Source organism: Perissodus microlepis, chromosome 11, assembly GCF_051167445.1.
Source record: "Perissodus microlepis isolate ML-2025 ecotype Zambia chromosome 11, ASM5116744v1, whole genome shotgun sequence".
NCBI classification, from domain to species: domain Eukaryota; kingdom Metazoa; phylum Chordata; class Actinopteri; order Cichliformes; family Cichlidae; genus Perissodus; species Perissodus microlepis.
The window spans coordinates 11190223-11207481 of record NC_140471.1 but is presented as its reverse complement, the minus strand read 5'-3'; the positions used below and the strand labels follow the sequence as shown (position 1 = coordinate 11207481).

General features: G+C 39.8%; 1 protein-coding gene across 1 annotated transcript; it reads left to right on the top strand.

Annotated features, from left to right (window-relative positions):
• Positions 1-9912: 9912 nt before the first annotated feature.
• irx2a (iroquois homeobox 2a) lies at positions 9913-15755 on the top strand. The gene is made up of 3 exons (XM_084944816.1): positions 9913-10317; positions 11668-12073; positions 12785-15755. The coding sequence occupies exons 1-3, from the start codon at positions 10078-10080 to the stop codon at positions 13678-13680; spliced, it is 1542 nt and encodes a 513-aa protein (XP_084800942.1). The 5' UTR covers positions 9913-10077; the 3' UTR covers positions 13681-15755.
• The last annotated feature ends 1504 nt before the right edge of the window (positions 15756-17259 follow it).

The window sequence follows — 17259 nt, the reverse complement described above, 5'->3', positions numbered from 1 at the left end:
GTGAAAGCCAAGTAAAACAAAGTTTATAAGACAAAGCTCACAAAAAAGTGCAAACTATGGTATTCTGTCTGAAAAACATCTAACGTATTTCATACCCATGCAGCCTCCACAAGCTTGATAATCAAGCTAGCAATTACATATATGGGACACAAAGAAAAGTAATTGTGAATCCTGAGTGCTACAAGAGTTTTGCAGGTATGAACCATCATTGCTACGTAAGTGTCCAATGCTGCTGAAGAATTAAAGCACAGATTCCAGCACTCACCATACATAACTTGGAGATGCTGTTGTGCTTTCTTAAACATAAATAAAATATTTCATTATGCAGTGCATCTGTTAGGATGTCAAACATGTTTGTATAATTTATTCACCATTTATTCAAGCACTCTTTGAGGTGTCTACTTTCGAGGAAAGTACTTCAAAAAAAAGGATTAAACTTTAAGCATAGCTAAAACAACACAGTATCCATATGATATAAAGATACATATACAGAAACTGGTCTATATATACACAAACACACACACATATACATTTAATGGTTTCCCTTTATTTTTACTGCTCTATATATTGTAGATACTCACTGAAGATGTCAAATATATTGAAGCAGGATATAGAGAATTGTGTAGTAAAGAAAAAATTGATAAATAACTCAAAATATATTTTATATTTTAGATTCCTCAAAGTAGCCACCCTTTGCTATGTTGACAGCGCTGCAAACCCTTGGCCTTCTCTTAGTGAGCTTCATGATGTAGTCACCTGAAATGGTTCTCACCTCACAGGTGTGCCTTGTCAGGATTCATTTGTGGAATTTCTTGCCTTCTTAATAGGGTTGTGACCATCAGTTATGTGACAGTCCATCACTACTTACTTACTTACTTCTATAATTACTACAAAGAGTGGCTATTTTGAAGAGTCTTGAACATGTTTTGAGTTATTTCACACTTTTTTGTTTACTACATAATTCCACATGTGATCATTTATAGTTTTGATGCCTTCATTGAGAATCTACAATGTAAATAGTCATAAAAATAAAGGAAAACCATTAAATGAGAAGGTGTGTCCAAACGTTTGACTGGTAGTGTATGACAGCCTCTTTTACTTGCTTCTCTAGTGACTGATTTCTTTTTAAGGAACTCTAGACACCCCAGTAGAAGCTGCCAGCTGTCAATACAGTGGAAGAGTGCCAAATGTAAAAAATCACAAACCTTTAGCCTGCCACACACAATCATGAGTCTCCTCAAAGAAAAACTGCTGACCATTAAATTATTCATATTCACGCTATGAATAAATAAAATAAACAGGCCCTGCTCTCAGTCTACAAATCTAGGAAGTATTTTCCCATTTAATCATCAAATTTTAACAGAAGCTGCAACACATTGCATAAGCACTCAGGACTCCTGGGACAGTTACAAACTTGACCAACTGCCAATAAGTGGTTGTGCCTAATTTTCAAGAGCTATTTGCCTCCTATCTAATTCCTTTTCCTCATATCAAGGCCCATAGTATAAAGCTTGTCTCTCCATCCGTCCCTAGATAATTAACTTGGCTTTGTTCTGAACAGCACACGCAAATCTATTTCTAATTAGCAAACAGCATCTAGAACTACTATAGGATATTTTAAAACACCTAGTAGTATTAGTAGCAGAGTAATAGTGCTTTTTTTTCCGCATGTACAAAATGTAGGTAAATCAATAGTGTCAGTAAGTCGCCGCCAAATAAAATTCACCCCACACATGCCTTGCAGCAAAGTCCCTAATAGTCCCCTTCTCTACATGTAAATGACCTCCTGTTCTGGATCTTTGATTGCAGATCAATGACTGTTTGCTTTATTTCAGCATTCAGAGCTGGTGAACCACAATGCCACAGGGGCAAATGTTGAACAGAGAATTTAGAGGTTTACTATTGAGCACTTTGAAACAATAAAGCTGCTAGTGAGCTATTAGACAAATGAGAAAATAAAGTGACTGCTGTGGACTGAGATTAACATGATAGATACAGTGTCGAAAGGTGTAATTATTCTTTACTGACACAAACGTTTAGCCCCCAGAGCGGAACAGTGTTTACCACAAATACTGCCACCACGCTTGACCTAATCAGTGGCTGAGATTTACCTGACTACACTGAAATACATTGCAGCTTATTTCTATGTTGGAGCTTATTATTTCTAGCAGTTCTCTCACTGTGTATGCTCATTTTTTTAAAGTAACCAAGACTGTTCATAGTATTATAACTGCTAAATATACTATTTTGATAACAAAAAAAGAAATAAGAAATCATGGTGAACCACAGCATCACACATATCCATAATTTATGGGGGACTTTGGTTCAATTTTTTGAGTTCTGGAGATTTAGACTGCATTTGATAATTTCTGTCCAGCATCTCTTTGTTACATTAACAGCAGACATAGCAGGCAAGATCAAATTACACTTTGTTGTATTGTTGTGTTTTAATATGGCAATAGTTAGTATTGTAATAGAAGTGCAAGTCACTCATGCCATGTTCCCCAATATAACCACAAGTACTGGCTTTTGAATTCGACATTTGGAATGCATGACCAAAATCAATCCAAATTACCCCAAAATGTTGAATTGTGATTCTTTAGACCAAAATTAATCCACAGTTCTTTGTAAATGAGCGACACTGTGAACAATCGCAATGATTTTCAAAAGTTTTCATGATCCTTAATTAATTTAAGCCATATATGAAGTATATATGTTTTAAATACAGTGCCATCTGAGAGCCTGGAGCTCATATTCTCACCACATATAACGAAATCCCCAATTTTTTTGCTGTTTTAGATTGAGAAAGGTTATTCCTACACTACTGAACTATTTTATCTATTTTATGAAGCGGTGAAACAGAGTTACAGTGTTTAACTGTGGTTATACATAATGTTTCTGCTTGATTGCTATAAGCAGAACGAACTACTGACCACCAACAATAAATTTTGTCCCTGACCAAGCTTCTAAATTTGATTTCCAGATGCAGTTACTTGGACAGATCAAATTTCTCTTTCTGGTTGTGAAGACAGGAGATGCTAAATACATATCTGGTGAATTACTATTTCAAAATCATAGCTTTAAAATTCTGCTTTGTTCAAAAATAGTCCGAGGACTCACACTCGCTATGACCATACCTAATGTAGGATGGATGTGTATAATTACAAGGTGGGGGACTCCACAAGCATATACATAAATGCACAACCAGACTACCAGGGACAATAGAGGACAGACTTAGCCATTACTGCCAATTCCTGACTGCAGAAATATGGCAATCTGTATATTGTCCTGCCAATGTATTAAAGCCATGAGCTGCATTCCAGGTCTTGATTATGTGTGTACATATACCACTGTCTATGCATGCGAGTGTATGCTGTACATATTGCATTGTTGGCACACATGTATTCATGCACTGATGTGTGTCTCTTAGTTATGTATGTATAGGTGAGCGTGCATATTAGTTTGTAGCCCTGCTTGTGCATGTGTGTGCTCTAGCTGGCATGTCAGCTGATGTCCCCAGTAATCCAGCAGTGGGCCTGTTGTGGATTAGTAGCAGGCTCCAGGGGATGGGAATCCCATTCCCGTTTACAGCTCTCCCTGGCAGGAAGAAAGGCAAGGATGCCTTCTCTCCCCTGCCTTCACACCAGTTGGAGCCTGAAGGTGTGTATGTTTGTGTGGGTGTGCCTGAGTTTTTTTGTGTCTCTGTGTGTGAAATGGATGCTTGTGGATGTGTATGATGTGTGTATGTTGTTTAACATTAATTGGAGTTTTCTTCCAGTCTTATTAGATTACATTACATCTATTTTACACAAGCACAGATTCAGTTGGCAGCAAGGTTATACATGAAGAATTTTTTGAAAAGTTTTTAATCTAGCATCGCTCATATGTGTTTTTATTCAACATAAAATTTTGGTGACTGTAAAAAAAAAATGCATGCTATTTTATGTAAAAGTCACTTTCTCGTGTTGTTGCCACCAAAGCAGAGTTATACAAGTTTCTTTTCCCTTCTCCTAATACAAAATGTCGCTTCCTTTTCTTGCTCTTTCTGTGGACAGAAAATGCTGTATCTATCTGGGGATGTCTCAGAGATACTCCTGCAGAAACGTCACAGATGGGTGGCGATGTTTTCATAATGTCCACCTCAGACATGCAAATTACGTGGCAACAACAAAAATTTTCCTCGCAGTTGGATTTGTCATGCAAAAACCCTCCAACACAAGAGTTGACCTCGTGAACTTTGAGATACAACTTCACCTTCTCCCCTGTGACAACTTAAATGCCACCTTTCTTCCACCCAGAGAAACAAAAAAAACAAAGAAAAACATTTGTGTGTGTGTGTCTGTGTGTGTGTGTGTGTGTGTGTAACTGGGACTTGCAACTTGATAGCACAACAAAAGAGCTGTGGTGGCAAGTCCCCACGCAGACATTATATGTCAGCATCACCGTCATACTGTTAGCTGTCCCAACTGTACAAAGCCATCCTCAATCAGGGCACCTAACCAAGGTCAGCCTGGATTAGCCGTTAGTAACCCTATCAGGTCCAGCACAATGATTACAAAGCCCAGTGACACTGGCTGTCAGCAGACTCTTTCTAGGCAACCCTATCTGCCCGACCCTTGGCTACAGAGCCACTGGAGAGGGTTAGTCCATTTCAAATTGTTCCCCCTTTGTGTCTCCCTTTATTTCCCCCTTTGATTTTCGGCAACTCATTTCGTTCATCAATCAGTCTGTCTGGATGTGTGTGTGTTTGAAACCCATGCTGCACATAATTCCTATAATTTGTGGATTCTTTTTTTTTTCTTCTTCCTCTTCCACATAGCCCATTCTTTGTGTTTGTTACTTCTGAAGCCAAAAGCCATTCCACCTAAATCCCCCAGCCTGCAGATGAATGAGCCCTGTAGCTTTACGCTTTATAGACCACATAACATACTCTGAAATGATCATTTGTAAAATGGAAATAGTAAGAAGACTTTTATATCTAACAGTTTCGGTTTAATCATCCTGTGACTTGTTTAAATTCTACTCTGCGTCGTATACTACTTCATGTTGAATATTCTGAATTGGTGAGACAGTGTTTAGTGAAGAACCTCTATTCTTGCAGTTTGCAGCACAGCACTTGGGAGGCATTTTCCCCATGAATTAGATAGCAGCCGCATTGTTCGACATGTCTTACCAACTCAGACAGCATGTCAAAATAAAAGCAAAATAAAGACTTGTGTTTCAGTACAAGCACAGTTGTTGTTTCCCTGCTTTTCTTTCTCTTTTTTTCAGGAGGAATTACACTTCAAGCCCATCGGTTTACTTCTTCACTTTTCCTGCCTGAGAACAGTTTCCTCCAACATGCATGTCAGTTAGCAGCATGTCAGACAAATCAAACCTATAAAGAAAGAGCTTTCTACTGATTTTGTTTCTTATAAACAAGAAGAACAGCAACAACAGCGCTAGCAGCATAATGTATTTGAAGCAACGTGGCAACCGATGTTCTCCACTTCAGCACATCAGAGGCGTCCCTGTTTCAGTCACCCTAAAGGTACCCGTTTACAAAGTGATAGGGCTTAGGGTTTTTAACTCGGGGCGAGGGGCTGATTTGAAACCCCCTTTGCTGCCAAGCACATGGACGGCTGCTGATTAGAAGAGGGTTGGCAGCAGTGGGCAGATGCCAGGCGGGGAGAGAGACGACGGCCTGTCGCCAGCCTGCCACCCAACCCCTCACATCAGCCATGAATTGCCCCCTCCCTTACTGACCCCTCCCCCTCAATGTACAAAAAGAAAAAGGGAACGAGACGAACTGTAGTAGCGCATCAAAATTCAACAATTGTGACACACTGACAGATAAACAAAGTCGTGTACTTCAGCATTTTGGTTTTTTGTCATTTTTTGGGGGTTTTTTTTTTCAAACTGATCTCGGGAGTTTTGAGGAGTTGTTTTGATCACATAAAGCTCAAGTCTGCACAGCTAACTAAGTTGCTCAAGGAAAGATCACAATGCAGTTTTTCTGCTTTCCTGTGCACACCCACGCACAAACATGAGCATAAAAAACACACATATGCTGTACTTTGTGCAAGCTTGGGATACTGAACATTCTTTCTCCAGCCCACAGAGAATAAAATATTTTGAGCTTTTTTAACGTGTTTCTAAATTTGGGATTATAAATGTTGTTAGAGCATTTTACGCCCCCCCTTTTTTTTTTTTAATGACACAAGATTAGATGAGCAACAATGACTGCCCAAAGTACAAAATCACCAGTATGAGTCCAAAAGAGACAGACCACAAGACAAAAGCTGCTTTTCAGGGAGGACAAACTCAGTGCACTCTGCCTTTAATCATTCTGCTATATTCCAGACTCAATTGATTTTACATCAGTTCAATATGACTACATAACAAGTCCATTTCTAGCTCTTGCCATGCACCTAGAGCTACGGATAATTACAGTAAGGGAGATACATCCATATTTCTTCATTTATCCAGCTGTAGCTAACTCTGCCCCTAAATATACACAATTAGTGAACACAAGCCTCAATAGTTGCTTTCATTGCGCACCATACAAATAAAGTTTACAGCAGCCATATCCCAGAGGTTCAAGAGTGTATGAAAAATTAGAAATCAATACTAATTTAGTCATTTGTGTTGAGAACAAATATCATGACATAAAGGCTTTATCCTTTAGCTATTTAGTTTAACTCTGAGCAATTTACTCTACGAAACGAATTAGCTGCTGGTAATCATTGTTACAAGTAACTCTGCCACTTCATTGTTATTTAAAGGTAAATTTTGTTGAGGGGAAATACTGGGAGAGAGGAAATCAATAATTGTTTCTTTTATTCATAAGGGAAGAGAAGATTTCTTATAAAATAGCACCTGATATTAGGCTATCATCAGTGAGCAGAGACATTACAGCTACTTTTAGCCTTTAAACAATCATTTGCAAAAGCATCAGTTAGTTAGGCCTCTATTTTTTTTTTATAAAAAGGTATTGAATAATAAAAAGAAACACAAAACATATTTTTTGTGTATTATGCTTTTGTAATTATTAATAAAAGTAAAGGTAGTACAGGTCTCGGCATCACAACAATGCAAATAATTTGAAATAATGTACATGGTCAGTGGAAATGGTGTTCAGGTACTTTTATAATGGAGTCAAGTAAACTGGCGATGTGTTCAGTTCATATTGAAAGGTCCACATCATTTTCCTCTCTGCTTCTGTCTGACCTCATGCTTTTCTGTTCCTCTTCACTACTTTAATTTCTGTTGGATCTATAAGGTCTTTCTCTGCCTGTCTCTGTCTACCTCATCGCTCTGTCTATGTGTCAATCACTAAATTCCCATCTCCTGTATCTTTATCAAGTTGGGACTAAAATATCTTTGGAGCCTTTCTGAAACTGAGACCTGGAATGCACTACTGTGGAGTTTAACATGTGCCCACATAGACACACACTCTCACAGACACACAAACTTATGCACTTTAACCAGCTAACAGGTGTACTTTCACAATACCAAATGGACACAGACTTGCATTTACGATTTAGATGCACATGCATATAATTTAACCATCGTATATGCCTTCAGATATAAAGCCTCACAGACCATGCATACATATACACACTTGTTGGTACAGTACTAACAGTTAGCCCATGCCCTGTGTGTAGAGGAGACAGTGCCCCCTGGTGTGGGCCACTCAGTACTCCCGGTCAATAATATCTTGACCCGATCTATTTTGAGAGCACTCATTTACTCTTCTGGGATTGATTACTCCTGCCTGAAACATGGAAACCAACTGCATGTGCAGAAAAAAAAGACAAGCTGTTCTGTAAAATTCACATAGATCATGAAATAATTGAGGATGTATTAAATAATCTGTAGTTCTGTAATCTATTAAACAATATATATCTTTGTCAAACAATAAAACAATTTAAAAAGGTACCTACAGTAAAACTTTACTTATATTTCTCTTATTTTGTGTGTATTTCCGGGAACAGAGTTTTTAAAAAGTGTTCTACTATGGAATTTTAGGACAACAATGTTAGGTCGTGTCAATTTTAAGAATAATCAAATGTAAATTTCTGTTGAAAAAAAATTAGAATAATACAGCATGTGGTTAAAATTAACAAATGGTAACTTGCCTGCCTTATGCTATAACTGTATGTAACGGTATAGTTATATGCTGTTATTAACAGTATTAAAATGTGAAAATACACATTTTGGGCAACACTGTGTGTAAGTGATTGATTTGTTCACTTTTTTCTTTAAAAAAAAATATGTTTAATGATTAAATATATGGACACTTTGAGTAATTTATAACAGATTGTTGTTATTATTTTTATTAGTATTGGTAGTAGTACCAGTAGTAGTAATATCCACATATATAGTATTAATCAAAATTTACTTCTTTTACATTAGATTTTATGTTAATTAGGTGTGAGGCCTATATATAAATTATTCACATGCTAACAGGACACCTGTTATAGACGAATTAGTACAAGTGAAATAAGTTAAACTGATGCCCATATAAATGCACAAACAGATCACAAAACATCACTATTTCCCAGTTATTATGCCCCCAGAACAGACTGTTTTTACAACACTGCCACCCCACAATGCAGCGAAGGAATAAGTAACTTATTAGATGAATACACATTCATTTGAACCAATCCAGGCTACACTTTTTTTCCGCCAAGAGCTGCCACCTCGACTGTCTGTTCCAAAACTGGTTTCAGGTTGTCGCCACGGCGTGTTGTATCTCTTTTCTCCAACAGAGGTCATAATGCGTGTAATCACAAATGACTATGCATTAATTAGCAAGAAGACAGGCCTAAGTACACACAGATATACTACAACGCGTACAGGTGAGCATCCAAACGCACTGACCAAGTAAACAAGCTTGGTTGGAGTTGGTGGTTAATCTTGGTGTCTGCATAGAGGAAACACCGCCCTTGATGAAGCGACAACAGACCACAACCTCCTATGTAATTACTGGTGATGAATGAAATTGTAATAATAAGCGGAGGCCATGTAGATGCGCTAAGTAGTGAAACTTCGGGAGCGGTGTACGCCTCCCGCAGGCCAGAGCGCGCACTGCGTGAGGAGCGCGTACACATCGGAGTCCACATACGTTCATGGATGTGTCGGTTTGTGAACTACAGGCAAAATAACCAGCTGCAAGTGGAGAGCATTGGCCATGTTATACTCTCGCTCCTGTTCGATCTCCCTCCTCAGCCTTTCCGTTGTTATTGGATTGGATTTAATCACACAGACACCGTGTACCACAGTCAACTTAGTTTTAAAGCAAAATAAAACGACAAGAAAAAAACTGTCAGTAAAACAGATGAACTTTTATTTCACCGCCCTTTCTGCGCATGTCATGTGCTGCAAAAATACTCAGCCTAAGAAGCCAATTAAATTGGATTTAACCGTTTTTGAAATAATGAAACTGAAACGGACGTTGCGAGTCGATTGTATAATCATGGTGAATTTCTTTTGAAACAAATGGAAAATGAGCTATAACTGCGAGGCTTGGACTTAATAATTTGGGATCACTATAACATTTAGTTGGAGGATATGTCTGATACTAAGGGGGTGAAAAAAAAGTTTTAAATAGCCTCATTCCAAGTCAAACGTCTATTCATAGGACGGACGGACGCTACGATTTGCCGTGTGGGTTCTTTGGTTATGTTCCGAGGCTCCATTTCTATCAGGCAGAAAGGGGGCGGGGATGGGATATTCAGATGAGCCGGAGTGACAGCTCCTGTTTCCCCCAATGCTCTGTGTGTCTGAAACTCCACTGGCTCGTTCCCTCCTAACTCCTCACTTCATAGTGCTGCGTACTAAAAACATCGGACGCTAGGGGATCAAGACGCATGCCACATTGCCTCTATGTGGGCACTTTAACAGATCTTTCGGGGGGTTTTTCCCAGTAAGGGGGCAGTGGAGGGAGGCCTTTTTTTATTTTCACTCTCTGATGACTGTTTGCACGGCTGATTATTGGGTTGATTGTTTATTATTTTGGCCGCTGTTGTCCGCCGCCTTGTGCGTTTTTTTCCTCCCCCTTTTTGGATTCGGCGACCTAACGCGCGCTCACCAATGTCCTATCCTCAGGGTTACCTCTACCAGCCCCCGGGCTCTCTGGCGCTGTATTCATGTCCGGCTTACGGGGCCTCGGCTTTGGCCGCCCCGCGGAACGAAGACTTGGCGAGGTCGTCGTCTGGCTCAGCCTTCAGCCCATATCCCGGGTCAGCTGCTTTCTCCGCTTCGGCCGGTGCAGGCTTCTCCACTCCACTGTCATACTCCACGGATCCAACCACGGGATTCCCATCGTACATGGTAAAACATCTTCTTTGTGTTTCTTTATGATAAAGCTTCAGAGAAGGCGATTGTCGGCGTTTTAAAGTCGCAGGCGAACAGCGCCGATAATGATTCACTCCACAGAAAGTAGTTGCGGAACTTTACCATGGAGTGCTATACATTCATATCTGGTGGCCTCCTAGAGGGGTCCTCGCTATAAAAATCTTTGACCCCCTTGGCTTAAATGGGATTTTTGATCGTGAGCCGCAGATTGGAATGGCTTTATTGACGCTTAACACTTCCTGCGCAGTTAATTGTATAAAATGGAATACCTAGGATTGCCTTTTAAGCGTCTGGCTTCTAAGCATCGACTTTATGCGCCATAGAAATCGAATATAACACAAACTATGACCCTTTTCTTCATCAGCCACGCACTAAAATCAGGAATGGATGGGGTGGTATAATTCTTGGTTAAATAAACTAAATTTTAACACGAAAAGCATGACTCGCAATGTTAATGACACAGGGCACCTCAAGCGTTCTAGGAAAGGTGCACATCAAGTGATTCGCTAATGGGATTTCTAATGCTGCAAAGAGACGATATGTTAACACATTGGAGCTGCCACCATAAACAAAAAGCAGCCACTGAAAGGAAATGAGTTGGTTAATAGGTGATTAAAGAAAATTAAAATTTCCTTTTTGTTATCTTAACTGCTATATAAAGGGGAACCCTGTTATTAGTTAATCCGATAATGATCCTAACCATTAGTTAACCATTACTCCTCGGCTTTTTGTGGCCTGCTTTTGCCCACGATGTGTTCAGCATCCCTGTTTACAATTAGTCCTTTTTGATTCAACCCGACAAGTGGGTTAAACCATAACAACAATAACAACAATAATAATACTTAAACAATTAGTTATTATTTATGCTTTGTTTATATGAAACAGTCCACTGCATTCCGAAATCTTGCGACGATATTTAAATCACTTTATAATATATAATTGATATAAAATGAAGATAAAATCTGGTACTACTTTTATATTTGAGTCCCGTCATGTTTCACTTGTTTGGACACGTTTTTCAAAAAGGAATGGTTATAGGCCTACTTTTTTTTTTTTTAACACTGTTGAATAAAGCATGTACAGTTATAGCTACTTATGATGTAATTTTTGTCTTATCATTTATTATTATTCGTCAAAATGTAAAGTTTATATATACATATACATTTGTAATGTCCAACTTATAGGAAATTGGTTTTCAATATAAGTCACTATGTACAAGCCACATTAATGTCGATTTTTTTTTAATTCTTTTTAATGTCAGTCTAACTCAGCTCAGCTCTTGACTTTTTCTTTCTTTCTTTCTTTTTTCCTCCAACTTTTATCCAGTCCTCCCCATACGACGCGCATACCACAGGCATGGCCGGGGCGTTGAGTTATCCCCCTTACGGGAGCCCAGGATACCCCTTCCAGCTCAACGACCCGGCTTACCGCAAAAATGCCACCAGGGACGCCACGGCCACCTTGAAGGCCTGGCTGCAGGAGCACAGGAAGAACCCGTATCCGACGAAAGGAGAAAAAATCATGCTGGCAATTATCACCAAGATGACCCTGACGCAGGTCTCTACTTGGTTCGCAAACGCCCGGAGGAGGCTCAAGAAGGAGAATAAGATGACATGGGCACCCCGGAATAAGAGCGAAGACGAGGACGAAGAGGACGGGGACGGCGAGAGGAAAGAAGTGGAGCGCTCAGAAAAAACCCTGGATAACAGCGAGGCTTCAGCGGAGGATGAAGGTGGGGTATTATCCGGCGACCAAGTCATGATCAATTCAGAGTTGGATGGGAAGGAGGGGGGTGCCCCTTTTATTTACTTCACAAGTTATGTGCTGCACTGCTGCTTTATGTCAAAATATCAAAGAGATGAAATTATAACTCAGTTACGTGAATTCTAGTTCTAACACACACACACACACACTCATATATATTTTTAAAAATTAAAATGTGTTTGCAAGACAGTCGAGTCCATGAGCTATTTAGGTAGCCACGTTGATTGATATCAATTTTTAATGAAAAACGAGGTTCTAAGACTCAAGCTACACGTAATGACCTGTTAGAAGGAACATTTTATTTTCTTAAGCGTGATTAATGACAGGTCACTGGCAAGCAGACACCGAGCATAGCAGTAGCCATAAGTGGTCTCAATAAAACTAGACTGTTAATATTGTTACGACGAAAACGTCGACGTGCATGATTATGTAAAAAAGAAAAAAGAAAAAAGAAAAAAGAAAAGAAAAAGAAAAAAGACAGCACAATTGTTATGGTATAAAATATACATTAAATCCAGCCTACTTTATAAATGATGCATGTACCACTATTTAAGTAAGGCTGGCTGTAAAGCATTAACGATTAACGGACTTTATAAGTTTTATACAGTTTACTTTTGAGACTTTCTCACTTTCTTTAACATTTCTAACCCTTTTCCATTTATTTGCATACTCGTCTTAGGCATCAGCTTGCACGTAGACACCCTGACGGACCACTCCTGCTCGGCAGAGTCAGACGGGGAGAAGGTCAGCTGTGTGGGCGAGCTTGGCTCTGAACAAGCCGGCGACAAATGCGAAGAGGACGGCGAGGACCCAAACCGCGACCAGCGGGCTCAGCTTTCACCTAAACCCGTCACGTCATCGCCACTGACCGGAGTAGAAGCTCCAGTTCTCAGTCATCACCATCACCACCACCACCACCACCTCCACCATCTCCACCACCTCCACAGCCAACGCGAGGATTTAGCACGGAGCCTCGTCAGTAGCAACAACATTAACACCAATAAATCCTCCTCATGCCTTGACAACAGGCCTTCTTCGGGAGCGCCTCCTAACCCCACGGTCAAACCCAAATTGTGGTCGCTGGCGGAAATTGCTACCTCGGACCAAAAGCAGCAACATCAGCAACAGCAACTGGGGCAGTCAACTGGGCAACCAAATTGCCCCTCCTCCAGCGGTGGACTTCTCACTTCCCCAACGCCTTCCGCAGCCTCCCCGGCTGCCAGTTCGCCCTCCCTCTACCCGCCCCCCTCCATCCTCGGAAGACCTATTTATTACACTTCACCCTTTTATAGCAATTACACAAACTATGGCAACTTCAGCCCCCTGCAGGGTCAAGGGATCCTGCGGTACACTAATTCATCTGGAGTGAGTCTGGCTGCTGCCGCCGCCGCCGCCGCCGCCGCTGCTGCTGCAAACGAGGGTCTCAGTTCTTCTCAGCAGGCTCTGGAGGCCAGCACAAACCCCAAACACAGGCCAGACTCTCCCCTCGTTAAAAATAATCCAAACCAGATTGTTGTTGAGCAGCAGCAACAGCATTTCAGAACCGCAAATTTAGAAGCAAAGAAAGGTACGTAAAATATGACGCGGTAAAAAAAATAATCATAATAATTTAAAAAAAAAGAGAGACTAACTTATGAAAACTTATTTAATCTAGTGTTGAGTCCTAAATTTGTATTTTAATTCAACCCTGTAAGGAAATGGCGCCACGCTGGAGGTAAAATGAGCTCACTTGTTTCCAATGCAAACTAACTGGTTTTCTTTTTCACTTCCATGTGTCACTGCAACGACACCAAAGCATGATCTGAACTCTTTAGCCTTGTTTCGAGAAAGAAAAACAAAAACAAAAAAACAAATAGCACCAAAACAGAACAAAATGAAGCCTTTATATTCAAGCGATCTTTCACAAGAAACAGCTAACACGACGTGATTTTTATTTGTGCTAAGAAGAGTACATTTTTAGGACTGAATATGAGACTAAATGACTTATTAAGTTGGACATTTTTCAGCGCAGTAAGGAAATGAACGCGCACTATGGCCTGTTATTCGTTTTCACTGCAGTAATCTCCCGGAGTAATCAATTTATAATTGCCCACCAGCCCTTAAAAAATAAAAAAAACTACGCATATTTTGATCTTTCCGATGATCCCACGGGATCATAAGAATCCGGTGACGGGGTTTCTATTTGCAACAATCTTGCCTTACAAAGCAGTAGGGATATAACATACAAGCCAATTTCAAACAAAACTTACAAGATCGCGTCTACAGATACACTTTAAAACAACACTATGAAGGACGGGCCTGAAATAAGCTTATCCATGCGCTCAGACGCGCGCGCGCGCACACACACACACCCACACACACATGCACACAGTGGGCACCCTGTGAATCCAATAAGCAGACAAAATGTTGCCATAGTTTTGAGCAGGAATCCTATTTTTAATGTTTCCTGTGTGTGCGCGCGCGCGCAGCGGGCCCAAGACCTTATCTTTCAACCTGGAATAATTCTAATTACACAGGGTCAGCCAAAAGCAAACAAATGAGTTTGTTTGCTGTGTGCAGTCATCGTGGAACTTCACGTTTTCAAATGTCACTTAGGTAGCTGTGGTGGTTACTTTCCTTGCGCACATTTAAAGCTTTCCCTACATGCCGATGAATAGCTTAAGGACGTTTTAGTAGCAGTATAAGCAGAGACTCACCCCCCCCCCCCCCCCCCCCCTCATTTTTAATGAGCACTTGCAGTATAGAGGTGTTTTTGTTCATGTTTTCTGTGGTGGTGGACGAAATTGATCATTTGATCGTGTGGGACTTTTTTTTTTTTATTTCCATGGTCTGCAGGTAGGTGTCACAATTGCTTTGACTATAAAACGACAAAGGACGCCACCCCTTAGCCTCACGTTTTAACCCACATAACCTTTACTCCAAATCGGATCTGGTGCCACCATTTAGTCGGAATGACAGCTGCTACCGCTTTCTAAGCCCCACGCAGACTGGGACTTTTTCTTCAGCTCACGTTTGTCAGAATGTTATTGTATTATTTCCGCCGTTCTGTTTGAGGCAATTTGGACGACAATTACATATGCTGGTTTGAAACCGATCTCCCATTATATGTGATTTACATGTTATTTCTCAGGTTCCTCTAGTTTGCTTATTTGCCACGGTATATTATTTCAGTATATATTTACGTGTGAAAATAAAAACTAAAATTTGGCCTGAAACCGAGGTGTCTTGGGGACGCAAAGTGGACGGAATTGAACTGAAGTGAACTTGAGGACTTCAAAGTGGAATAGCCTACATTTGATATTTATTTTTTTAAAAGGACGGCAAAACGATGCCTATAATTTATGCAAGTTGTATTGCAAAAATGGGAAACTGACATCGTCTGTTTGTTTTGCAAATATATATATATATATATATATATATATATATATATATATATATATATATATATATATATATATATATATATTATGGACGGTTTTTATTTGAAACGCATTTGGGAAAAAGGCGACCCATCTTGTTATCAGGAGTACTTTTACTAATTTATATCTTTGAATGTAAATAAAATCAAAACTCGCTGGTAAAGATATACTGGTGGGGTATTATATCCATTATTCAAATGAGAAAATATTAAACTGTTTTCCCAACTATTACATTCATCTTTGGCAGTCTTTCTTTTAGTCATAACACTGTTTAACACTGTTGCATTTTTTATTCCTTTTTTTATTCTCTCTGCTCATTATTCTTTTGTTTTGTCAGTTGCAGATGGGAGATGTTTGATGAATCTCACTTTTCATAAAGATTATGAGTTCTCACAGATTGCACAATCCATTCTTTCTAAATGGACAATCATTTTCTTTTAAAGCGTCTGGTCAGGGGATCTCCCTCGGTCACATATTCAGGACCTTGATGGGGATAAACGAGATGCTTATTTTATTTCATTTTTCTCCCAGCTCCCCTCTCCCTGCCACACATTTATTTTTCAGTGTGATTAATACAGCCGTGGGACGCATTGGGCATTATGGGCTCCCAGCGGGGCCGTCCCTGGAGCTTTTTAGCCTGGTTCAGGATGGGTCAGCACTGCCTGCTTCATTACAGCACGGCATTGAGCAATCCATAAAAGTCTATCTAAGCATCTGCCAGCTCCAATGGGCTGTGTGATGGGCCCTAATCGGACAGGCTTTTCACTGCTTTTCATCATGGCTGGATATTATATCACACAGCTAACTGAACAAATTAGAAAGAAAAAAGGTAGTCTTTAGTTATTATTATTATTATTATTATTATTATTATTATTATTATAATTATTAATTTAAATATTTTGTCACCTTATTGTGATATAAGGTATGAAATACTCAAATATACAATATTGACATCCTCCAAGAAGAGGCCTCCATCATTGCTCCCAGCTAGACTAAAAGCTAATCCTTCATTTTCCAGTTGAATTTGTGCTTTGGAGCAGTCCAAATGTCATGGGACCCCCACCCCTCCCCATACCAAGGACGTAATATTTAGCTGCTACCAAGGGAGCAGTGGAGGGTAAACCTACCTTAACTCACTTAGACCACCTTTTAAGTTAACATAAGTCTTTGTGACATAAATGCATACTTTGCTCTAAGAGTAAATAGTGTTACACTCCCAGGATGGTGTAAAAGTCTCCTTTGGATTATTCATGAAACAATCACTATTTTTTTTCAGGTTCTTTGGTTCATCAGTGCAGTGAATTGAAATATTTCATAATTTACCTCTACCTCACTAACAGACTGCTGCAGTAGACGGAAGACATGAACGTTATAGCACCTGGCCAGTTTCTTCCTCAGTCAAAATGCTTTCATTAGCAGCTGATTTATTGAAATGCATACTTTATTCTCAGGTGGGCTCCCCCAGGGACACGCACTGTTGTCAAATAGCACCAGAGGCAGTCTCGAGAGCACATAGGGGCCCTGCCTCTCACTCGCTTTTTCTTTCTGTCACCTGCTGCTGCTCCCTTCAAATGTCAACATTTGTTCGCAATAAAAAAGTGTTATTGTTTCATTCAAAAAAAAAAAAAAAAAAGAGAAAGTGCTCGGCAACCAGTCACCTTTGAACACATGAAAAGAAACTTCCACCCCTCGTCTTTGTTTGACTGAGAGCAACGGCAGGTGAAAATAGGAACAA

Bases quoted from the DNA above. Each gene is read 5' to 3' on its own strand.
- irx2a (XM_084944816.1), top strand. From the start codon at position 10,078: ATGTCCTATCCTCAGGGTTACCTCTACCAGCCCCCGGGCTCTCTGGCG. The intron at 10,318-11,667 runs GTAAAACATCTT...ACTTTTATCCAG, and splicing joins CGGGATTCCCATCGTACATG to TCCTCCCCATACGACGCGCA. The intron at 12,074-12,784 runs GTGGGGTATTAT...TACTCGTCTTAG, and splicing joins GGCTTCAGCGGAGGATGAAG to GCATCAGCTTGCACGTAGAC.